This window comes from Prosopis cineraria, unplaced genomic scaffold (assembly GCF_029017545.1).
Source record: "Prosopis cineraria cultivar Desert tree isolate PC_DT_omini unplaced genomic scaffold, ASM2901754v1 PC8, whole genome shotgun sequence".
NCBI classification, from domain to species: Eukaryota; Viridiplantae; Streptophyta; class Magnoliopsida; order Fabales; family Fabaceae; genus Prosopis; species Prosopis cineraria.
Window position 1 is genome coordinate 5,918,988 of NW_026555339.1, and position 23,657 is coordinate 5,942,644.

A 23,657-nucleotide genomic window follows, 5' to 3' on the forward strand; every position below is an offset into this window, starting at 1 on the left:
CGCTGTTGAGAGCGTGTGTTTGTGAGGCAGGTAGCTCACCCACAAGATGCCTGGTCAACCCTCGCCCCGTTGACTCTCTCTCTCTCTCTCTCTCTCTCTGCTTTCTTCTTCCCGCACCAAGCCATAGATCTTCCTTCACGTGCACCTATCTTGTTATCTTCCTTCAGGCAATTTTCTGTTCTGATGCCTTTCCGTTTTGGTTTGGGTAAACTAAATGCAGCTCATTACTCCCATTTACGCCAAACGTTGAGACAGCATGTGTCATTGAGCTTCTCAAAAAACCCGAAGGCGAGAGAAGATTTTACTATTTTCTTATAGATTGAAATCGTTGATCTTAAAAATTTGTCTGGTTTTGCAAAATTTAATTGAGATATATAATGTATCATAATTTTGATGTGAAATTCTGCAAAAACATGTACAAAGACTTGAAATTGATAATTTAAATATTTAATAGATAAAATGGTCTTCCATGGGACAAGAACGGATGAAGTTGATGCATTCCCAAAGTAGACAACCGTATGAACAATGTGTATAAAAATGCACTATACTATGGTTTGTAGAGAGGATAATTGGTGCTCATGACAACAAAATCTGTAGTATTTAGCATTCTTAAAATTTTCTGTTACTTCATTTTCCCAAATGAATTAAGTTTCGAAGCTCGTTCAAGGTATTCAATGACATTTGAAAATGTTGGAATTGTTTTGTATGCTAATTTATCTCTCAATTGTCCTATATTAACTTGAATCTAATCAATTCATATAGAACAAATGTGTCCTAAATTCTTTTGTATACTAATTTATCTCTCTATACCGTTTTTCTTCACGGTCCTATGTTGACTTTAATCTAATCGATTCATATTATATGTTAATAGAACAAATGTATCCTAAATTATTATTCTCAATTGACATTCGTATTTTTTCATTTAAAAGTTAAAACTAGTAACAAAGAGGTGGCATTCTCCAAGCAAATGGATTGATAAAACTATTTCAAACGTTCATTGTACTATTATAAAGAAAACATGTCAAAAAGATTGCACAAATAATATTAATCAATTTGACAATTTGCTCTTTCTTTTTATTTCTTCCTATTAATAATCAAAAGCCAAACCACATTACAAAGAAGTTCTGTAGTAGAACTAAAACTTTTCCTCAATTTGCACTCTTTACAAGAAATCTAGCCACCAGACTACAACATATTCTTCCTTCTTTCTCATTCTTGGGGTCATTCCTCTTCTTAATGTTTGTTACCATTTACTTATAAACATTACGTGTGTAATGCTTTTTATTGATTAACATGGTAACAAATCCTTTACCTCAATCTGTGTCCAGAGCACAATAAATCTTCTTCAGCTAAGTTTCTGGCTTATGATTCCTTCAAGAGACCCAATAAGACCTACCACTGTAACAAGAAAGCAAACGAAGCTAAAACTTCTGAGCACAATCCATTTTCTGCTCCAAGCTTCAATTTTCTGCTGTACAAAGTACATCTCCACTGGGAAATATATAGCCAGTGGCCAAAAGCTCATTGCCCCTAACACTCCCAGAACTTGGTTGAAGTAAGGAAAGAGGATTCCAAGCCCTGTGGTTGAAATCACATACACTGTTCTAAACACAAACTTGAAAGTATTTATCTGGAAACTCGGCAACAGAGGCAGTTTCAGCTTGTAGAAGTCATTCACAAACCCACTGTCTGGGAATTTTCTTGAACACCATCTTTCTGCAGAACTGAATATGGGTTGACTGTAAATCTGCAGTAAAAAGAATCATAAGTTATGAAGAGTCAGATAACATGATATTAAATTAAACACAGTGAATACTATAGCAGCAGCAGTACCTGATATCCTCCTATCAAATGGAGAATAATGCAAGCATTAGCAAAGTCAATGAGCCAGTAAGGCTCATAGAAGCCAAAGCCTGTCAAGAGGTTTCCCGGTGTGTTGTTTCCAAATGCTGCGTATCCAAAGCATCCACAACAAAGGTAGAAGAATGTTGTGATGAAGATTGCAATCATGGATGCTTTCTTCATGGTCTGGTTTTCTGGTGGAGGAGACTCCAATGTATCCTTCACTCAAAGAAAAAAAGGAAACAAAAAATAATGCTTCAGTTTAGCTTTAAACTGGGTTTCTTCTTCTTTTCACCATGATTGGGATATGAGAGTTACCTGTATCTCTAGAAGAATGACTGAGTATGGATAGGCAAAAGCTATGTCACCAAGTGCTTGAAAGACTAACCACAGCTTCTCAGCAATATTCCTTGCAGGTACTCCTGTTAAGCTCCCCATAATTCTCCCATTTTCTGCAATATCAGCCATAACATATAAAATCTTGATTTCCAATAATTTTTTTTTTTCACTCATTGTTTCATGAATATGGTCACTACACTCTTCTTTTTCTCAAGTCAGTAGATTTTATTTTCAAAGACTATTACTTTAAGTGAAAACTTGAAGTAAATAACTGAAAGACTACATATAATTATATGATAATCTGTTAGACTGCAGGTATACCCTCTTTAATAAAGCATAAGCCTATCATTCTTTAATACCACGCTAAGAATTATTGAAGCTCGAGTGTTTAAATTATTAAATGAAGACAAGGCTTTATATTATTACATCAGCATCTTAATATTGAAGCTTACCTATAACTGTACCAATGCCAAGTCCTAGTCCAATGAAGGAGTATGTGAAGGACATTATTGCAGCCACAATCGAAACCCATGCCATGTTGTGGAGATCTGGTATGAATGACATGATGATCTGAATAAGTCCAAATAGAACCATAAACAAGGTATCCCCATAATTGCAAGGAGCCTTGTGCCCTTCCTTGTGATAACAGTTTGATTTTAGAATTGCCCTGCATCAGAAGATCAAACATGTGTCATTAAAACATCAGCAACACAGCCTCTCTATCAGCATCACCTATGAAACATCAGTACACTACACTTCAAATTGTACTTCAACGTTACATATTTTGCTGCTGTATTGTGTATTCTTGCAAGTGTTGAAGTTAATTGTTCATGAAGCAGAAGATTAATTAGTTAGCATTTTCAATTTTCTTATTTTATGAGGGGTTTACCAAGTGAAATACCTTAAACAGGTTGCTGTGGTAATTACATAAGCAACACAGGTCCCATACAAGGTCAGAAATTGAAGCAAACCAGCCACCCATCTCCTTTTATTTCCTGAACTAACACTAAATTCAATCAGAAGGTATAAACATGACACAACATCGTGTTCAACAAATGTTTGATACTTGTATCGGACACGACACCACACCTGAAACTGCACTTAAGCAATACATATTTTATGGTCATGTCGTATCTGAATTAGTGTTTGTGCCTTTTAAATAGACAAGAAGAATGGTAGAGATGGTGTGTTAGTAGTACCAAGGTAGACTTTAACAGCTCCAATGTAAGAGTAGTTTCTTTTGCCAGATTTAGAATCTGACGTTCTGTAACAATCAGAGACGAGGAAGGAGGAAATGTATGTGACAATTGCAAATAAAAGCAAAGCAACTGGACCAGCAATCCATCCTAATTGGGAAGTGCTCCATGCCAATGAAAGCACACCAGAACCAATAACAGCAGTTATGATGTGCGCTACAGCACTTGTCAGTGTTCCTGGTAGTGGAATTTGAAGGATGAGATAACAGTTCAAGATTCATCAAGAAGAGGAAGAAGAAGATGAGTACATGGAAGATAATTTTTTTTAAAAAAAATTTTGTAGAGGATTTTTACCGGTTCTTTTGGCTCGCCCATCATCATCATAAGAACCACTTGCTATTTGTAGAGAGTTTTGCACAGCCATCTTTAATCCAAAATCCCAGATCAATAGAAGGCCGTGAAGTTCTTAGTCACTGCCTGTGAATCCCACAAGACGAAAACGCCTAAGCGAAGTACATTCAAGAAAAACTATGCCCTCATATAAAATATTAAAACATGAGAGCCTCAGGTACTATGCGTCGTGTCTAGTGTCAGTGTCTGAGCAGAGAAGTTGAAATCTGGAAATTGAGTATATGTTGGTGTGACTGTGTATGATTCAATACATGACCAAACAGGACTCTCAATTCTCAAATCTGAATCACCAATGAAGCTCCTCTGTGCTGTCTGGCTCAAACCTAACGCTGGGGTTCACTATAAGTAGAGAAGAAAAAGTTGCAGAGGATAAAGAAGCTGACGTAGTTGCTAATTTGAAGCTATGAAGCAAAGAATGAGGTAAGATATGATTGCTTTATAATTATTATCAGCAGACTTTGAAGACTGCTCTAGTCATCTTGATAAAAAATAATGGAGGAATCATCTACCATCTACTTTATGGGCAAGTAGTAAAATATTCAACCCTTTGGGACCAGATCTTTCAAGGCATGTGAGTGGGTATCCATACCAATTCCTCAAGTCCAAAACGAGTGTCGTGTTTTTATTTATTATATATTGTATAATATTCCGTTGGTTCTCGATAACAGTAAGCAATCAGTGTAATGTCTGTCTGTAATCAGTACGCTAGAGCATATATATAGAAGATTGAGTTGAACAAAGCAAGTCATAGAAATTAACATGTATTTGTCCTTCAAGCGTTGAAAGAATCTCAATAATTGTAGTGCGGGGAAAACACACACACACACACACACACACACATGTATATTTGTTCATATCAATAGCATCCTGTCCTGTACTGAGAAGTGTGACTGCCTGCAAGTGGTTGTATCAGCTGGTAGATAGCTAGCTTGTCCTTATCCACAAGGGTTAATCATGGCGATAAATTGAGCCGGACTCTGAGTACTCGTGAAGCCAAGTTTACGGAAGAGAATATAAATGTGAGAAATAACAAAGAGAATGTTTGGTTTCACCTGAAAAATTATTAAAATTATACTATATTATGTTTTTATTAACATCATGGTTTAGATAGTTTTCAAGGTAGAATCAAGTACTCAAATTCGTAACCCAGGCAAGAATCTGATAATGAGCCCTGATGTGGATTGTTTTGTTTTAAGTGAAGGAGATGTGTTGTTAGAGACGTGATGGACATTAGCAGTATTAAACACCACAAGAATATTTATTGCATGTTATAATGTCTTTGTCTGTGATATTCCACAGACAAAGAAAAACAATAATGCAGAGTTAAAACCTTACCCAGTAACTAGTATTCATCTAGACGCAGACCCTACATCAATTTGGATCCTTTCTAGCTAGCTTGATAAAAGTAGAAGTAGCCAAAGTTATTGTCTTTCCTTCCTCAAACAGAGTCTGAATCAATATATTTCATCAATATCTATGGATAATATAAAATTCATATCAAAAATTATAAATATCATGACTTGTTTTTCACTCGGTTGTAAATTTAGTTGATCAAACATTGAAATCAAGATGGGCCCTGACACTCTGGTAACTGAATAATTACAGCATGTACTCAAACTATGACAAGAAATTGAGAATGGAACTGAGCTTTTTGCTAAAATGACTAGCTATCCGATTTGGAGGGGGTGATGAGTGTTTTTTTTTATTTTATTATTATTATCAAAAGTAATTCAGGTCGGACGTTAAATGTGGCACCTTTGTAAATGGGGATTCGATTGGCCGTTTTATGTACAGAATGTGTAAAGAGACAAATTGAAAACTTGATAGAATATTGCAGAAAATGAAATACTAGTACCCATTGCTAGTAGAGAAAGTGTGTGACTTCAAGCCTGTTTAGTGATCCGTTTTTTAATGGTTGGCTCACCTCTTTCATGCGGGTTTTGTGGGAATTAAAAAGTAGGTGTCCGTTGAAAATTATAAACTTCTATACTAAAAAACAATTAATATCATTAAAACTATTTATTATTTGTATATCTATCTTTATTTAATGGGGTAACTAAATCATAAATGAATGCAAATTTTTTTTTAAATATTTATTAAATTTTTTTAAATCTCATTAATTATTCATAGAAAACAAAATATCTTGAATTTTTTAACGTGATATTTTTCAATAAAATATCTTATATTTTTTAGGGGCATTAATTCCAACTAAGATATATTATTACAAATGTGAATCTAACTAACATCTAAAACTTTGTCCTGTAAGAGTTTTCTCAAGTCGTGTGGTGATGAGGAGCATTTTTTATGATGGGGGCAAAAAACAACTTTAAATTTTTTTATAAGTAAAAAAAGGTTTATTTATTTTTTTATAGAGCTATAGACGTGTTAGGATCGTTCCTTGCCCATTTAGATCTGTCTTTTCGTGAGCACTAGAATAAATTGAGTGCTCTTTTTTTTTTCTTCTTCTTTTTTTTCTCTCATCATTTGTGCTTTTTGAAAGAGAATCACTAGATTGTTTAGAACTATATCACTAATAGAAAGGAATTTGGTACTCTAAGATTCGAGGATAAAGAATCACAACTGATATGAGATTCATCTTTAAAAAAAATTGAACTTTTGTCTATTAAATGTTTTTAAGCTTCTTTCTATGTGCATTATATTTCTTTCAAATAATTGAAAATTTAAAACCGAATTTCCTCAAATTAATAGCCTCAAATGCAAGCTCCCACGGCTTGTATAGAACAAGGGACGATGAACTAACTAACCACACCAAACTACTTGAGAAAATAACACCAACCAAACTAGAAACTAAAAGGTCATAAATAAATAAATGCTTATGTTATGCGTATGTATAATATTTATTATCAACTTTGCCTACTTAATTTTTTTTTACCAAAAATAAAAATGAAGCGAATTTTTTTTTTTAAATATCTAGAAAGAGTTATTATCATTATCGGGAAGCCGTTTGGTAGCTGACGAACTAGAGGGTCATATTCATTTGGTCACGAACATGAATATGAGGACCTAAAAGAGTGATGGAGAATCATAGAACAATGTATGGTGCATGTATGCTATATAACATTCCTTTTATGATTTTTGGTTAATGAATGAGAACATTGCTTTCATTTTCAGATGAATTTTTTAATTTCATCCAACCTGGTTTGAATTTTGATCATAAAATGGATGCGTGAGAGTTTTGAACGAAGTGCATAACTTTTGTTCCCATCAAACTTGATTCAAATAAATGACATAAAAAAACTATATGAAATTTCTTACATTATATAGAATTTAAGGTGTACAATTCATATATAATTGAAGTGTAGTTTTTAGACTTTACATGTATTGTGTATGTATTGATATTTACTCTGTACATTACATAAGGGTTAGTCATAGACTCATAGTGCATTTAAAAAAAAAAATTACACCAATTTTTTGAAAGAATTATGAGCACCCTTAAAAAAATTGTGAAGCAATGTAATGTATATATGATTTTTCAAAACTAATGCATTGTTGTTCTTCATTAATAATCAATATTGGATGTCAAATCAAACTGTCTCAATAACAACATCACATCCTCCACTTCAAAGTTTTTATTTAATTTTAACATGTTTGCGTATTTGCGTAGGTGTATGTGTTTTTCTTTCCTAAATAATCAATGTTAGGTTAAAAAAAATCCATTGTCAATTAAAAATAGATAACATTAATTGCACTAGTTTTGAAAGAGTACTTGTACACTGCACTACAATTTTTTAGAGAGCTCATAACTCTTGAAAATACTTTCATGGTAAAAATGCACTTTCTAATCTTATTACTTATATATTATGTATAGTACAGTTTGATATAAATCATGTATGTTGATACTGATCTATGCAGAAACAGGGAAAAGCCACAATTTATATCTGTTATTTACATATACTAATGTGAAACCCAAGATCCTCTAAGTCAAAATCAAATCGTGCAAGTTGTGTAGTGTAATCAAAACTCAATTGACTTATTGACCTTTAAAAAATAATAAGTTGACTGATGTTTGATATTGGTGATTATAATTGGCCCCTCACGCCACTGGGAAACGATGGTCCGCGTGGACCTATTGATTGGGCTTGATCGAAGATGACATGCTCCGATGGGCCCACATTCCAAGCCCATTCCTCACGTGTCAATTCCGCTCTGAATTATTGTCCTTAAGATTATTATTATTCATTATTAATTATTATTAATGTACCAAAAAGTCAGTAATAATGTCGCCTTGCTCACACTTGTCCCTACTTTTTGTCGTCGTCCTTTGATTTGAGCTGTTTCATACTTCCAAAGTTTCAGAACACGAGTTGCTCAACTTGTGAATTTTGTCTGTCTTTATTATCACTTTTTTTAATCAAATGCCGTCCACAGAAAAGGGGTCGTTAGAAATTACAACATTTAAAAAATATTTTTTTTGTTTTATTATGTATATTTTCAAAAACAAAAACAATGTGATACATGGATCACTTTTAACGTTAATTTGACAAGCAAACAATTTTCATATAATTAAAAAAATAGGAAAATATAAATATAAAAAATCATTTTTTTTTTTTAAATCTAGATAAGCTTCATATCCACTCAAATCAAATCAACACAATTCAATCCTGATATCGAAAGTCACCTTTGAATCCTTTCAAAATCCGATGACCCTATAACATCTTCCCTTTGAAACGATTGAAAATGTTGACAAAGTCTCTGAGAAAGAATGCATGTGCCACAAAGAATTCCACAATTACTTAGGATTAGGATGCAAGTATCATTAAAGAAAATTAGACAAAAATGTCTCTATCCCTTTAATTTCTGTCCATTAAGCGTAAATGGCCCTAGATTCACAAGTTAATCTCTCTTACTTTAATTTTAGCAACAGTTCTATTGAAAAAAATATCAAAAGCAGATTACCAAAGAAAAAAAAATTGAAAATTAGTTTAGGGGTGAGGGAGGGAGGGATTGGAAAAGTATATCCTACCTTACTCTATTTTTGTTTTTAAGTTTTTTTAATATAACAAAAAGTTTAAATGAATTGAGTCTTGATACTAAAATTAGGATCAATTTCAAAATATGTTATAAAAATGCTTATGAATTACCTACTAATAAGGTTATTATATTGGTAATAAAATATGAATCTCTGGTTTTATAAGTTATGAGCTAAATCTTTATTAATTAAATTAATATTTATTAATGTTATGAATTTCTTCTTCATAGTTTTTTTTTCCCTCTTCTTCTTAAATGATCAGCTTCCCACAGGGTCACATTTCTTTTCTTTCTCACAAAGGGTCAGCTACCAGCCTATGGGATGGGAATGACCCATTTAGATTTTTTAGCCCAATTATCAAGAGTCCATCCTAGCCCTTCATGGAATCAAGTGTGATGACTTATATTTCATATTAATGTTAAGGAAATTGAACCAAACTGAATATAATACTAATTTACAATTCAATAGTTAAATTATGGTTTGAATTAAAGTCCAACCAGTTATAAATAAAATAATATATAATTAAAATAAGAAGAAATAATTATATATAGTGATAAAAATAAATTTTTAAATTTCAAACAACATAATATAAAATAAAAAAGGTAATATCCATCGATAATCCATCATTTTGATCCAAAATATATATGCTTATTTTACAATTCATAATTTAGAACTTTAAAATGTATTCATTGCATTTTTGTTCATTTTTCTCCATTTATCAATGCTTATTAGGTGTAAATAAGGGTGAGAATAGGCCATGACCCTAATAAGGACCTACAATTTGACCTACTTCAGGCCTAACCTAGTTTATTCATTAAATAAGCTCAGGTCAAGTTTAGTTTTTTAATTAGGCCTATTTAACTATATAGGCCAGGCCTATTTTTTAAGGTCTAACCTATGAGCCCAACAGACTAACTTATTTACACACACATATATAATATAATGTATCACAAATACATCAGTTTCACCATTTAATTTTAAATCAATTTCAGATTTTTATTTTTAGTTATATTTTTAATCATATTTTGTCACCTTATTATTTTATTGTGTTGCAATTGCTAAGTCCTTTTAATTATTATATATTATAATTGATAAATCAAGTTATATATTACATGCTATAATAGTCTTAAAGCATATTTGAGACGTTTAAAATTAAAACTAAAACTTAGTTAAAAGATTTACTTTTAAATAGGTTTTTAAGCCAAACCAAGCTTTAGATAAGCTCAAGTTTGAGCCACAAAAAAAGTTTTATACAGGCTTTAGGTTAGGTTTAAACCTTTGATTTACTATAAAGTTCAAGCCTATTTAGTTAAAACCTAACTTAAATTAGCATATTTCCATCTTTAGGTGTAAATATATAAATTGTAGTTTATAAATATAAATTAAAATTTTAAACATTAAAATTTTTTTAAAAAATAGCAAGACCAATCCAACTAGTTTGCCTTTCAGTTTTGTCAATTTTGACTGGTTTTGAGCTAATTCTCAAGATAAGTGGTTTTTTATTGTAACTGGATTGGATTAATGACCAGTTCTCTATTCAACAAGTCAAATTAGCCGATTTGATTCTCATAACATTGTTTTGTATATTATTGTTTTAAATGAATGCCTAAATTTACATAATACATGTTACACCTTATCTGATTTGAAGTTTAAAAAATAATTCACGTGACTAAAATGACTATCTTTTTGATTTTTTTTTTCCAATTCGAAAATAAAGCAGGACCGAAATTGTTGAGAAAAACATAAAAACGTTGCTGGATGATTTTTTTTCACATTTTGTTTTTCTTAATTTGAGATTTAAGTAACAAATTGAAGGAAAAAGAACATGGAGAAGAAAAAAAAAGAAAAAAGAATACCTGGCACTAGAAGCGGAAGTGATGACGTAGCAGTGGCACCACCAAACCTATAGATTTGCACCAGCACTCCACAAGCCTTCTGCTTTTTCTCTCCTGTGAAGAAACACTTAGATGCAATATTAACTCAAGTTTACTCACACTTTAAACAGCCGAGTTAGAGTCAGCTCACCTAAGTAGAGCTTGACGGCGTGCATGTAGGTGGAGTTGCGGATGGAGCCATGGGAATGAGGGAATCTATAGCAGTCAGAGAGGAGAAAGGAGGAAATAAGAGTGGTGACAGCAAAGAGAAGGATAGAGATAGGACCAGCGAGCCAGCCGAGCTGAGCAATGCTCCAAGCCAGAGACAGCACTCCGGCTCCTATGACGGCTGTTATTATATGTGCCACTGCACTCCCCACCTTCCCTGTTTGTCATCAACTGTTTGTTTAATTTATTTTTGTCACATGCTAATCACTTGTCAAAATTTGATCATGGATGAGTGTGTTGCAGACATGAGAGTTTCAGTTGCAAATCATGGTATTAAAGTCAAGTCATATGAGTAACTCCTGATGAGACGCTCATATTTTTCTGTGTTTGTGTTTGATCAAATATTAGCAACTCATGTTTTGATAAAATCTTTTATGACTTAAATGTAATTAAATTGAGCTTTTGAAACTTGACCATCATTCTAAATTTACACCTGGTTTATTCGTTTTCACTGGTGTGGGTTCCATGCATTAATGCAAAAGCGGTAAGAATATATATGTGAATTTATAATTTTATGAGTTAAAGTGTATTTTTATCTATGTACTTTCCTTCAAGGAATATTGGATACTCTGTATTAATAAGTAAAGTATTTTTTTTCTTAAATTATTTTTAAAAAGAAAAAAAATCTTCACTTATTAATATAAGATACCCAGTGCTCATAAAACAAAGCAAGGGAACTTTAACCCTAATTTTATTGACTAATTTTTATTGATTTTTTCTGATTACTTTTGCAAATTTTCTTAATCTTCCAGCTACCATTCATATCCACCTATAAGTCAACACAAAGTTCCACTCTTCTTCAGCCCTTCGATTCTATTATATTGTAATATCCAGTTCTGGTTGCAGAGTTTGTCTCATAAGACTTTGATGGTTTCCTTCTTTTCTGGGTTACGTTACTGGTCCTACTAGTCCAAGATCATGACGGGGTAGGATAAGAGGAACTGATGCATATTATAAAAGTTGAACCCACCAGACAATTAGACACATCAAATTTACCTCAATTTCACTATGAAATTAAACTAGTTCCATGAGAAATATCAATCAACTGACCAGCCAAAAAAAACAAATTTATTTTGTGATTATATAGAAGGGAAGTGTAAAAAAAAAGATGGGAAAATAATGATGAAGGACTCCTAGAAGAAATTTATTTCAATTAAAAATTAATTGTTATCAAAATCTAAATAAAAAAAGTTTAAATAAATTATTGTTAGTTTAGAATAAATCATTAAAATTTAAATAAATATTTATTAATAAAACATTAATTTGAATTTATAAGTATCTATTTAAGTTTTAATAATAAATAATCTTTAATTGATATAAATTTTTTTCAATGATTGATATTTTTTAAAGAAGATTGAAACTCAAGATATTAGGTGCCCATCTCAGTTTTTGAGAGAGGCTAACTGATTTCATACGAGAAAGCTACACGATAATTACTCGACAGAGTAATAGCAGGACGCAGTTAATGATTACCTGTTCTACGAGGAGGCTCTTGAGTCACATTGGAAGAAGGAAGAGAGCTTTCAATGAAGGGTCGTTGACATATGGCCTCCTCTGTGATCATTTCTTCAAGAAGATTGTTTGCTTCTCTTTGAGAACTCGTTCGTGTAAAGCAGAATATGAAGTAAATGGCGTAATGGGTTTAATTTCTAGAAGAATTTGAAGAAGCCAGACACAGTACAACGTTGGACTGTAAGATAAGCCTTTACATACGCATACTCTGACCATTCCTGTCCTTCATTTTACTGAATAATATCTCCAGGATATACCAAAAGGCCTTTTCCCTTTGGAAAATTGTGGTCCTTTGATATCGAATCACATTGCAGTTTGGTTTGGGTGCCCACCTATGATGCCAATCATTGTAATGAAATCCAAACTATTTAAATTTTAATTTAAATGATTTAAATTTAAATTATTATTATATATTATTTTTTAAAAAATAAAAGTTATAAAAATTATAAAATAATTTTAATATTTTTTATTTTTAATATAATTTAGATTTAATTTGAAGCGTTTAATTTAATATAAATTTTTTTATAATTAATATATATTGAACGTTTAGATGTGCTTTGCACATTTCAGATTAACACCAAATTAAATCTAAATTGTGCAAAGTATATCTAGATGGTCAATATATATCAATTATAAAAATTTTAATATTAAATTGGACCTTTTAAATTAAATTTAGATCATATTAAAAATAAAAAATTTATCAAAATTATTTTATAATTTTTATAAAATTTATTTTTAAAAACATAATATATAATAATTATTTAAATATGGACCATCCAAATCTCATTACAGTGATGAGCACCCAAACCGGGTCCCAATCATTCACATGCACATGAACAATATAACTCATTTTGTATTAGTTTTGTTTGAGTGCTTATCACCGTGATGAGATTTGGACCATTCAGATTTTGATTTGGATGGTCTAGATTTAAATTATTATTATATATTATATTTTAAAATAAAATTATAAAAATTATAAAATAATTTTAACAATTTTTTTATTTTTATTGTGGTCTATATTTAATGTGAAAGGTTTAATTTAATATTTGTAATAGATATATATTGACTATCTAGATATACTCTATACAGTCTAAATTAAAATCTGGTGTTAATCTAAACTATGCAGAGTATATTTGAAGAGTCAATATATATCAATTATAAAAATGTTAATATTAAATTTAACCTTTTAAATTAAATCTAGACTATATTAAAAATAAAAAATTTATTAAAATTATTTTATAATTTTTATTTTCAAAATATAATATATAATAATAATTTAAATTTAAATTATTTAAATTAAAATTTGAATGGTATAAATTTTATTACTGTGATGAACACCACACTTAAACTAAGTCTTTTTTTTATTTCATTTAACAACACTCACATCACAACCTATCTACTTTTCAGAAGCGTCAAAGTTACTATTTGTCATATACCAAACTCAGCCATTACCAAACCATTCCAGCTTCACCAAGCAAACTTCTCTTCTTTGTCAGAATGATGACTATGTCCGTTACGAGTCTAATCACCCTACCAAATTGATATTAGGAACCATTTTGTGAGACTATAGTGTTTTGAACTGTGCATGATATTTAGTAATTTAATGTTGTTGTCATGTCATGATGTTTCCGGCATTTGACTAGTGAATTAAATGGCGTAATGGGTTCAATTAATTTCTAGAAGTTTCAGTGTTAGTGCAAGTCTTTTGCCAACCTAAGCCATTACCAAATCACTGCAGCTGCACAACCTCAACAAACCTACTTCGTTTCTTTTTGAGAATGACTAGTACGAGTCTAAACCACTATCAAATTTATATTAAGAACCAGTGCGTGTGAGACTATAGTTTTTATGAGATGATATTTTATAGATTAAATATGAAAAATGTTTTCGCCATTCAGCATGTGAAACGCTTATCTGCCTCCACCAAAATACATGCATGCCATTGCCAGTTTTTCAAGTTGAATCTTATGTATCAGTGAAGAATGATGCTGAGTGGCGTTTATGGAGCTAAACCAGAGGAATGAGAGCCTGATCTTTTAAATTTACGGTGTAGGAAAACAAAACATAACCTTTGCTTGTTCTTTTAGGATATTGTCATAAGGAATTTGTATGCATAGAAAAGAAAAAATAGTTGCCGCTACATCTGATCAGCCTCAAGCAATATAGTTAGCAAAAGAAGTATTGCATTTAGGAAGCATAAGCTGAAGGTTGAAGTTTAAAAATCAAGACAAATTTATCTCTTAAATTTACAATAGGACAAGAGAACGTAACCTCTTCCTCTTGACCATTCTTTTAGGACAGTATGTCCACTGTCTGATCTAGTAAGAAGGGTCTACATGTACAAAAAAACTGGCTGCCACTATCAGATAGCATAGAATAAGCATAAGTCCCTTGAAGTAATTAGAAGTCCCTTCCTGCAAGTTCAAGAAAAAGCGATCAGAATAAGTGTACTCTTCTGATTACTATGACGGTAATCAATCAAAATGGGCTTGGCTCATCGAATTGGGAATAGGGTTGGCTTATCACTGGCTCAAATAATATGAGGCCTTTTTGGTCCTGCACCCGCCAGCAAAAGTGGGCTAACTCATTTTTAAATATGTTTACATTTTTTTTTTCTGGTTTCTAGAATGATATCAATATTTTGCAGAAAAGTTATTTATCTCTGAATACATACCTGCAACAAGAGGACTACAACAATAACAGTTAGAAACAGTGTTGCTGTCTCAAAAAGTTGAAAGTTTAAGTCCAAAGGATGCCCCATTATCCACCCAATAATCACGCAAAGTGGTATCTGCAGAAAGACACAGGAAATAATGAAGTAATATCGTCAGGATATAGAAAAGAAAATTGACTTTACTACTCATTGGGAGGAAGACAGAGACAGAAAGTTTCAAGAAATGAACAAAATATCCAAGAAAGAATAATTACAGAAATTTGCATTTTGATACAAGAGGAAGTCTAGAATGGATAATGCAGAAGAGAGCCTATCAATGTTGCATTAACTGCTACATGAAGGAAGTAGTTCACTTCATTCTGTTTTGTTTTATTCGGTTCTAGTCCTACATAAAACTATAACCCTCCATGTTAGACACCATCTCGTCTGATTCCAACGTTAGTAAATATTTGGATGCGAGGTTACAATTACAAACAATGACGAAGTTTCAAAAATCAAGGGAAAAAACTGGAATTAGTCAAGTATTTACAAATTTAGAAAACAATGCATTCTCAGCAGGGTTAAGCACCTACCACAAACATAGATATCTGCGTGGATGAACCTATTGCTACTCCCAAGGAAAGATCCTGTAGGTGATAGAAACTATTAATGTGAAACAATGGGCTCTTTTTATGGTAGGAAAACAAAATAACTGATGAAAGCTTACAAGCTTATCTTTCATTGCAAACATGATAGCACTGGCATGCTCTGCAGCATTTCCCACTAGGGGAAGCAATATTACACTGATAAAAGACACTGGCATTTTCCATGAAGTTGATGCTCCCTGTGAAACAGATGATCATATATAAAGCTTCACTTGTTTCAATCCTTTCAGAACATGAACTCAGCAGTCACTAAGACAAATAGTTTTTTTTTTTTTTTAATATGACAACATGGCATGATAAGAGGTTAGTACACTGGCTATCAGAAGCTAAACTTTCTGAAGAGTCTGCTTCAATTCTTCTTCAGTCAATATGCATACCAGGGACAATAAACGAGAGTAAAAAGAAACAGATAAATCTCAGATAGATGATCCTACTTTATTTTAGCCAAGACAAAAACTTTCAAGGAGTTCATGCATTATGTCAGGGAGGAAAAGATGAAACATCGGTCACCTCTATAGCACCAACTAAATATTCTGATAGAACTGATATCAAAGCAGTCATAATTGAAAGCCAGGTTACTGATTCCCATTTAGAGATATCAGGAGATTCATCGTCTTCTATGCAGTTTCCATGATTCCCCTCCTCCTGAGTTCATACCATGTATTAAACCACAATTTTGTGAGTCAAGGATCAAAATGTTATTTTTAAGCATAAACTAGAAGAGTTATACGCCAGAAAAGCTATCTATCAGTTAGTTTTTAAAAACTTAAAAGAATATAAGCAGTGAATAATTACTCTGTTTACTTCCAAGTCAGAAAATTTCTTTAACAAGCTGATCATCTTACATGCAGTTATTCACTCATTCAAGAGATAATGTTCTGACTTCTGAGAAAGCGAGAGACAATACTTTTGGCATTTAAAAAAAAAAAATCAAGAGTATCAAAAGGAACAGCATGTGCACAAACCAAAAATAAATAAATCAATTAAGAAATAAAATGAGCAGGAAACTTGAGGTAAAGGGCCAACCTCATTCAAAGAGAGATAGAGACTTCTTTGACTATTTAACTGGAAAAATAGGTATGCAGTATAAGCTACAAGCATGATGCAGCTGCTGAATCTTGAAAGGGCCAACTCTGACTCCCCAAAATGGACCTCAGTGCGTGTGTAGTGAAGAACAGCAGGAAAAAGTAGGCCCATGACTGCCATCAACAACAATCCTGTGTTCACTGAAGCTGTTGCCTGGATGCTAATATGAATCAGCTACAGACAGGTCAATTATTAAAGGTGGAAGTTAGGAAGATAAAGTAAGATACAGAAGCTAACATGTCTACCTTGTTAAAAACCTGCTCCTTCTTATTAAAAACAACCCCACCACAAAAAAATGCACATCCAAGCACCAACAACATGTTAGACAAAATTGACCCCAGCAAAGAGAGCTGGACAACTCTTGTCATTCCTCTTTTCAATGCATATATTGAAATGATCAGTTCTGTCGCATTTCCAAAAGTCGCATTCAGAAGACCCCCAACTACAAGATCCATAGAATAAAATTAGATATAAAGCATCACAAGCATATGTTAAGCAACAAAATTAGTAGAACAAGCTGGTTAGATACCACATATGCAAAATTTCTATGGTTTCTATAAACTTTTATAATGTTCAAGGGAACTTTTAGTATAACAAGCTGAAGCTAAAGGAGAGCAAGACCAGGTTTCTAAAACATAGATAAAGTAAAAACGAAAACAAGCTATATATAAACTTATTTTTATGGTTTATTCCATTTTCTCAAGCCATCTAAGTTGTGGTTTTTAGTTTGCTTTGCCTATCCAATTTTTTCTCTATCTCTTTTTTTTTATTTTTTTAATTCTTTTCCTCTTTTGTTGAATTCCATGCAATCGCTCAGACCATCTAAATTGTAGACTGAAGAAAAACTAGAATCCATAAGGTCAACTATGACATATGACATTTAACAGGATATTTATACGGAGTTCTTTTTCTCCCCTTTTAGGGGCGGGGGGAGAAGCCTCTTCACTCTCCAGTCCGATTACTACTTTACTATATACAAAAAACACAAGATCTAAAGTGGCACAATCAAATCACACATTTCGTATAACTACTTAAAAGAGATTAATTTGAAGGGGGGAAAGAGATGAATCTGGTAGAATGCTGCTTATTTAAACCGTTAACATCATTACCAGCATCTCCAGAGTAAAATGCCAGCTGCCTATACAACACCAAGAGAATAATAACATCAGAAACCTTAAAAGCGAGATAGATAAAACAAACTTTGACAGACAAATGCAATATTACTCTGTAGCATAACCTAGCCGCTCAGCCAAAGGCATTATACCCAACAAACTCAGAGTGAAGACCCAACCCTGCAACCCATCTTTATATTTCAACATAAGATATCTAAAGAAAACTTAGTGAAGTTATCATCAAAAAAGAAAAATGAAAAAAGAAAAGGAAAGAAAGAAAACTTAGTGAAGGTCCGTTTAAACTTGAACTGGAACTCACGTGATGATTAGTCAATTTCTCCACAATAATTGCCAAAGGCCCAAGAGACATAAGCAAATTGAGTCTATTTGAGAACATCACAATTTGTATACTGTTGAAAACCATACTCCTGAGTGTTCTCTGATGCGTGGCATACAATGCTCCAGAACATGATCCTTGTTCAGCCTCCTTGGTAGATTCTGAATTCTGAGCAGATCTTTCAGGGATATGAGGACTCTCGTTTTCGATCTCTTGAACTGGCCTTTCATTTAGAGAGTCCATCTATTACAGCAGACATCATATAGTATTTATAAAGATGCTTCAGACCTTCATACTCACAGGACAATGAATTACCAAAAACATAGTATTTTGGCAGCTAATTCTTGGGTATGTTTTTAAAATCTTTGAAATGAGAAAATATAATATGAAACATTGTTTCAATCGGCATTTGGATCCATCATGCAGTAAAAAAAATCCATTTTTTCTCAGGCATAACCACAAACACAGGGAAAATCAAAGAAACATAATAGAAATCAGCATGTGAATTGAAAGAAGACTTAGAACCGGATACTCAGGACGAGAGAAAGAATACACGTTGCACGTTTCAGACAATTCGTCCAACAGGTTGCATTCACTGCAAAGCAAAGATATTCGGTGTGAAGGAAAGTATAAGCCATTCTTGAACCCAAAAACAATTCCACATTTGAAAAAAGAAAATGAAATTGTAAAAACACAAGTTAGAATATTCGAGAGTTGGTTCTGACATTAATGGACGGGTCTCCATGTCTTCTTGTCATAAACAAGCATAAAGGGGGTGAAAGGACAAGCAGATTCAAGCAGGTATCGTAGCAATTCCAAGAGAAGATTAACAATAAATAAATCTGACTCACCAGTAATAAAAATCGAGTGAAGGCAATTTTTGGCTTGAAAGACCATTTCAGTTTCTTCTTGTGGTTTCGTTAGGAAATGACCACGGTCACTCCAAAGCAGTTTCTTCTAGCAAACACCCCTCTCTCTCGAAACTGATCAGTTGAGTCGTTGACAATAAATCTTAATAAATAAATTTACAAATTTTCTGATTTAAATATTGTGGTTCATATAGATTAAATTTAGTTGCCCAATAATAATAATATCATTACGTCACTTCAGACAACGTTAGCATTGTGTCTGTCAACAACAAAAGAAGTGTACTTGTCAATATATAGTGAGGAAACTAGGAAAGATTCATTCTCACACGTGGCCCAACCAGACCAGGGTATGTTGCCTGCAAGGAATCCTCAATCCGACTCATATTTAACCGTCATTCTGGCAAATTTTTTTGTCCCACTTTTATTGGTCATTTATAACTTCAATGCACAATTAAAATGGTTTTCAATTTTAACCTCAACAAGTAATTAATGTATGGTTTAGGGCTAAATTAGACGGTCCATGTGATTAGAAAACTAAAAGTACACAATTTATTTACAAAAATATAAAAATTTTACCGGCAGAATGCGATGCTGTGAAAGAAAATGTTGAAAACGTCTTTTTATACTCATGTTTTGATAATAATAATTTTTATTTAATTTAAAAATATTACTCAAAAAAACATTATCTTTAATATGAGGATACCTATGAGTAAGAAAAAGAAAATTATATTGAATTAATAAGTTCTAAATAAAGTCATAATATATTTAATTCAAAAGAAAAATACTGACAATATAACCAAAAGTTGTTCCTCCTTTCCCCAAGGTTGTGCCTTCTCTATCTGAAATGAAGACACATATCAGATTGAGAATAATTCTTCCCATAATAAAATTTCAGCGTGTTGTTAACAGATCACTTGTGTGATCACCACGAACATATGGCTTCAAAGGTACAAAAACAGATCAATGCAGAAGCTGACATGTTTTCCACCAATAAAATTTGGCCAAGGAGCCCAAAACTAACTTACAAGAAGTTAACTGTCCATTAACAACCTCAATAAAGGAATTTGACATGCCAACGATTTTTTTGTCCTTTTAGTAAAATTTTAATGGGAAGCAATTAGTTGGCTTTCACAACTTGAGGCAGAGACTTGAGAAGGGACAATGAGGGCCTTCGAACAGTGTGGTTGAGCAGCATCACGAGTGTCATAAATGTTAAAGCACCAGCCTGATGTGCAGTGCCCAGTGATACAGGAACGTATGAAAGAAGAGTTGAAACTCCTAACGTAACCTACAAGCCAACAGAAAATCAATTATATTTTATACCTCAGACAAGAGGGCAAGTATTCTTGAATAAATTCAATCTACAAAAGACATGGACTAGACTGATCACGAGGTAACGTGTAAAAGCATTGAGTAGACTCACTGAAAAATATGCATAACATGCTTCAATATCACTCTATCACCTTAGATTACTTATCTTTCATAAAAGGGTCTCTCTAAAACTTTTGGAGACTTAAATGTGAATATGTCAAGGTACAGATGCTAATGACACGATTGCAATTGAGAAAGCATAGAGCTCACGCAAAAGAAAACTAAACGTCTTTTGAGTTTGAACGTTCAGCTCAGCCAAAGGAGGTGATACATGAGTAGGAAAGATACAGAACGGGCAACAGCAACAAAAGACAAACACAAATAAGTAACATTCAAATTGAAATAATAACCTGAAGAGCAGCCATCCCAACAGTACTTCCGATCAGAGATCGAATGGCAGGATGTATGTCCAGCTTTCTAGTTGACCACCATAAAGCACATACTGAAATCAGAGTTGCAGTTGCAAGGATGCGATGATCAAGCTGTGACATTTATTTGAAACTCATGATTAAATTCCACATGGGCATAGTTCTAAGAATAAACATTGGCATTTAGTGGTTTTGTTGACTTACAAATGGTGCTACAGATTTAAAAAAAAAAAATCATTTGCTGATCTGTTTAAAGAAATTATGGAATAAATAGTTGCTCCAACTTGAAATTAAAAACTTTTGTTGCCAAAATGCACTGCCAGTGAGTAACCATGCCAAACTGGATGCATCACATTCACATGATACTGCTTTATTTTAACTACCCTTCATTTCCATCTAATTCCCTCAATTCTTGAAAGCAGATAAGAAAACCATGAGAAAAAAGGTGCTTCAAGCGCTATCCATATTATGGACAATCACCTGTACAGTTGATGTGTTCTCAAAGAAATTCCGAATCAGAGGTTTCATTTCAAAAATATCACCTGGTATCCATGTATCACCCATCATTGGGAAAGTATTGAATGCGTGCCCCTGGAAATCAACAAGCAAGCAGAAAGATTTTTCTTTACTCATCAAAGTTTCAATGATGTAGGAGACAGAAGTATAGAAAGCATTGAAACAAAAGACATAATAACATACAGCATCATTTCCAGCAACAAATGCACCTGAGATAGCAGTCAAACCAACAACTAAGCTTATAGGTAATGCAAGTCTCTTCACTTTAGCAGCCCCATGAACCCATGCTAGTGATTCTGCTGGTGGTTCAGGCATAACGACAGACAGAGCAGTCCAGAAGAGGCCACAGTAAATAGCAAATGCTGAAGTAAGATGAGCAGCGAGGCGATAAGGGCTGACCCTTGGCTGAGAATATTCTGATGCCGGTTCCTGTGGAAGAAGATTGGTTTTAGAATATGATACTGTTAACCAATAAAACTGAAAAATCAAGAGAGGAATTTGCCAACCTCTAAACCACTTTTAACCATCCACCACCCAATTAAACCCTGGCCAGCCCCAAGGGCAAAGAGAGTAGAGAGTCTGAGTCCCAATCTTAAGGTAATGTACCCCTTACGGAGAAAATATGAGAAGGGCAAAGCAAACATAACCCCCAATGCCCTTCCCCACATACGGTGCGCATACTCCATCCAATATATAAACTTGAAATCTTCAATCTTCATTCCTTTGTTTACTCTGCAACAGGTGACAAAGAAAGTATCATCTACCATCCATCAGAATTTTTTTACATCTTCAAAACCAAGCTTGACTCAATTTTTTTTTTTTTTGGCCTGGAAGCTTGACTCACTTAAACTCTGGTCAATCCGATTTTTAATAATCAATCAAAATTCAATACCCAAAATTTATACTAAACATACACTAAAAGTAAAACAAGTTTCTCGATAGACAAAGTTCTACTACGGTAAGCAAACAGTAAATTTTGCAGACTACTCTACTCTTTTAACATATTAATCTTATTGAATATTACAATATTTTTAGCCAAAAATTTGATAGTCTTAGATAATATTTTAACAATCTAATTTCCATGAATTAAAGGTATACAAATAGAAGATGAAGTTTAGTAAAGCATACATTCTGAACAACGCAAAATTACATTAACATCTTTTGAATCATAGTGGTGTTTGCACTTATTACTTACCGCTTGTATTCAGGTGATTGCTTATATTTCTCAAATTCTTGCTGCCATTCCTCATCTGACAAAGGAGGGAGACTGCCAGTGAATTTCCAATCAGTCATTGAAAGACCAGATCGCGTCAGTCTAGTCACACCCCCAAGTACCACCATGCTAAACACCCATGCGGCTGTGCCAAAAAGCCATATTCCAACCACTTTCTGGGCACGAGGTCCCGCAGTTACTAGCAGCTTTACACCCTCTTTCTGTGCCACCTCAGTAGATGCCACGTTACAAAAGCTCCTCATGTAGGGTACATTATGACCCTAAAAGCATGGCAACATTTTCCTTCAAACCAAATATACAAAGCATCGCAATAAAGAAAGCTTCATCACCCTGAAGAGTTGCATGATCATACAATTATTATGATCATAATCAATAATAACTAATGAACCCGATACAATTAAGTTAATCAGCAACACATGCAACATATTATTGAAAGCAATAGGCGAAATGCAAAAGATAGCAAGAAATGTTTATGTTGAAGTCAGAATAAGAGACACAAGACCTTAGGCTGAGATCGAAAATTGTGTAAATATTGCCGGGCGATGGTCAGGTAAAAAACCCTTGATGAATCGTCAGATGGAAAACTAGAAGTTGGCCTTGTTCCTCTCAGTTTGTACGTCCCAATTACATCTTTGCTGCGCCTCAAAAGTGACCAGGCCACTCTGCTTCGAAACATCTCTCTCTAGCTAGCCTGAGCAGTGAGGGGCTTAGCCAGCGTTTAGCAAAGACGACGATGCGGCAATCCCTTGCAGCGGACCTTCGACGGTGTCGTTTTGGGCAACAATTAATTTGGGAGAAATGGAATTTATGAGACTCGTCAGTTTTATATCAGATACTCTATTTCTTATTAAAAACTGAACCTTATTAAATATTTAAGAAAATCCTAATAAAAAAATACGAGCTAAGGTTCAATTTTCAATAATATTTACATGTTTTTATAAAATAATATTTAATTAATACAAATTATTGGGTTCTTTTGATAAAAGAGAGTCTTAAATGTCATTTTTTCAATTAATTTTAATATGAAAAGCTTATTTTACTCTTCTGAAAAATT

At 33.0% G+C, this 23,657-nt stretch overlaps 4 protein-coding genes across 7 annotated transcripts; all 4 read right to left on the minus strand.

Annotated features, from left to right (window-relative positions):
- Positions 1–1,044: 1,044 nt before the first annotated feature.
- Positions 1,045–10,653, minus strand: LOC129318116 (probable amino acid permease 7). Its single transcript, XM_054962694.1, has 8 exons — positions 10,635–10,653; positions 3,732–3,854; positions 3,381–3,614; positions 3,083–3,176; positions 2,634–2,848; positions 2,161–2,294; positions 1,834–2,061; positions 1,045–1,747 (listed from the first exon to the last, which is right to left on the minus strand). The coding sequence occupies exons 2-8, from the start codon at positions 3,799–3,801 to the stop codon at positions 1,346–1,348; spliced, it is 1,377 nt and encodes a 458-aa protein (XP_054818669.1). The 5' UTR covers positions 3,802–3,854; positions 10,635–10,653; the 3' UTR covers positions 1,045–1,345.
- A 115-nt stretch (positions 10,654–10,768) lies between these two features.
- Positions 10,769–12,677, minus strand: LOC129318363 (probable amino acid permease 7). Its single transcript, XM_054963086.1, has 2 exons — positions 12,354–12,677; positions 10,769–11,037 (listed from the first exon to the last, which is right to left on the minus strand). The coding sequence occupies exons 1-2, from the start codon at positions 12,442–12,444 to the stop codon at positions 10,769–10,771; spliced, it is 360 nt and encodes a 119-aa protein (XP_054819061.1). The 5' UTR covers positions 12,445–12,677.
- A 1,878-nt stretch (positions 12,678–14,555) lies between these two features.
- Positions 14,556–19,555, minus strand: LOC129317788 (vacuolar cation/proton exchanger 5). Of its 3 annotated transcripts, none has more exons than XM_054962167.1 (12): positions 19,097–19,555; positions 18,799–18,840; positions 18,228–18,488; positions 18,021–18,088; positions 17,906–17,934; positions 17,042–17,238; positions 16,737–16,970; positions 16,221–16,355; positions 15,773–15,889; positions 15,639–15,692; positions 15,067–15,183; positions 14,556–14,806 (listed from the first exon to the last, which is right to left on the minus strand). In XM_054962167.1, exons 3-12 carry the CDS (start codon positions 18,486–18,488, stop codon positions 14,711–14,713), a joined length of 1,308 nt encoding a protein of 435 aa, XP_054818142.1. In that variant the 5' UTR covers positions 18,799–18,840; positions 19,097–19,555; the 3' UTR covers positions 14,556–14,710. The 3 variants fall into 3 exon arrangements, with proteins under 3 accessions (XP_054818142.1, XP_054818140.1, XP_054818143.1); XM_054962165.1 differs by having other exon boundaries at positions 18,771–18,840; positions 19,097–19,554; XM_054962168.1 differs by having other exon boundaries at positions 16,737–16,949; positions 18,228–18,840; positions 19,097–19,549.
- Positions 19,556–19,824: 269 nt separating this feature from the next.
- Positions 19,825–23,375, minus strand: LOC129317787 (cytochrome c oxidase assembly protein COX15). 2 transcript variants are annotated; one of them, XM_054962163.1, is made up of 7 exons: positions 23,106–23,375; positions 22,565–22,863; positions 21,876–22,101; positions 21,553–21,798; positions 21,334–21,444; positions 20,836–20,967; positions 19,825–20,402 (listed from the first exon to the last, which is right to left on the minus strand). In XM_054962163.1, exons 1-7 carry the CDS (start codon positions 23,277–23,279, stop codon positions 20,232–20,234), a joined length of 1,359 nt encoding a protein of 452 aa, XP_054818138.1. In that variant the 5' UTR covers positions 23,280–23,375; the 3' UTR covers positions 19,825–20,231. The 2 variants fall into 2 exon arrangements, with proteins under 2 accessions (XP_054818138.1, XP_054818139.1); XM_054962164.1 differs by having other exon boundaries at positions 20,077–20,402; positions 22,565–22,933; positions 23,106–23,245.
- Positions 23,376–23,657: the final 282 nt, after the last annotated feature.

Excerpts from the sequence above, each read along its gene's own strand:
- LOC129317788 (XM_054962167.1), bottom strand. The coding sequence starts at position 18,488 with ATGGACTCTCTAAATGAAAGGCCAGTTCAAGAGATCGAAAACGAGAGT. Across the intron at positions 18,089-18,227 it reads AGAAATTGACTAATCATCAC|GGTTGGGTCTTCACTCTGAG; the intron begins GTGAGTTCCAGT and ends GATGGGTTGCAG. Across the intron at positions 14,807-15,066 it reads TTGTAGTCCTCTTGTTGCAG|GAAGGGACTTCTAATTACTT; the intron begins GTATGTATTCAG and ends TTGAACTTGCAG.
- LOC129318363 (XM_054963086.1), bottom strand. The coding sequence starts at position 12,444 with ATGATCACAGAGGAGGCCATATGTCAACGACCCTTCATTGAAAGCTCT. Across the intron at positions 11,038-12,353 it reads AGAGCCTCCTCGTAGAACAG|GGAAGGTGGGGAGTGCAGTG; the intron begins GTAATCATTAAC and ends GATGACAAACAG.
- LOC129317787 (XM_054962163.1), bottom strand. The coding sequence starts at position 23,279 with ATGTTTCGAAGCAGAGTGGCCTGGTCACTTTTGAGGCGCAGCAAAGAT. Across the intron at positions 21,445-21,552 it reads TTGTTGCTGGAAATGATGCT|GGGCACGCATTCAATACTTT; the intron begins GTATGTTATTAT and ends GTTGATTTCCAG. Across the intron at positions 20,403-20,835 it reads TTGGGATGGCTGCTCTTCAG|GTTACGTTAGGAGTTTCAAC; the intron begins GTTATTATTTCA and ends GTTGGCTTGTAG.
- LOC129318116 (XM_054962694.1), bottom strand. The coding sequence starts at position 3,801 with ATGGCTGTGCAAAACTCTCTACAAATAGCAAGTGGTTCTTATGATGAT. Across the intron at positions 3,615-3,731 it reads TGGGCGAGCCAAAAGAACCG|GAACACTGACAAGTGCTGTA; the intron begins GTAAAAATCCTC and ends TTCCACTACCAG. Across the intron at positions 2,295-2,633 it reads TGGCATTGGTACAGTTATAG|AAAATGGGAGAATTATGGGG; the intron begins GTAAGCTTCAAT and ends CTGATATTGCAG.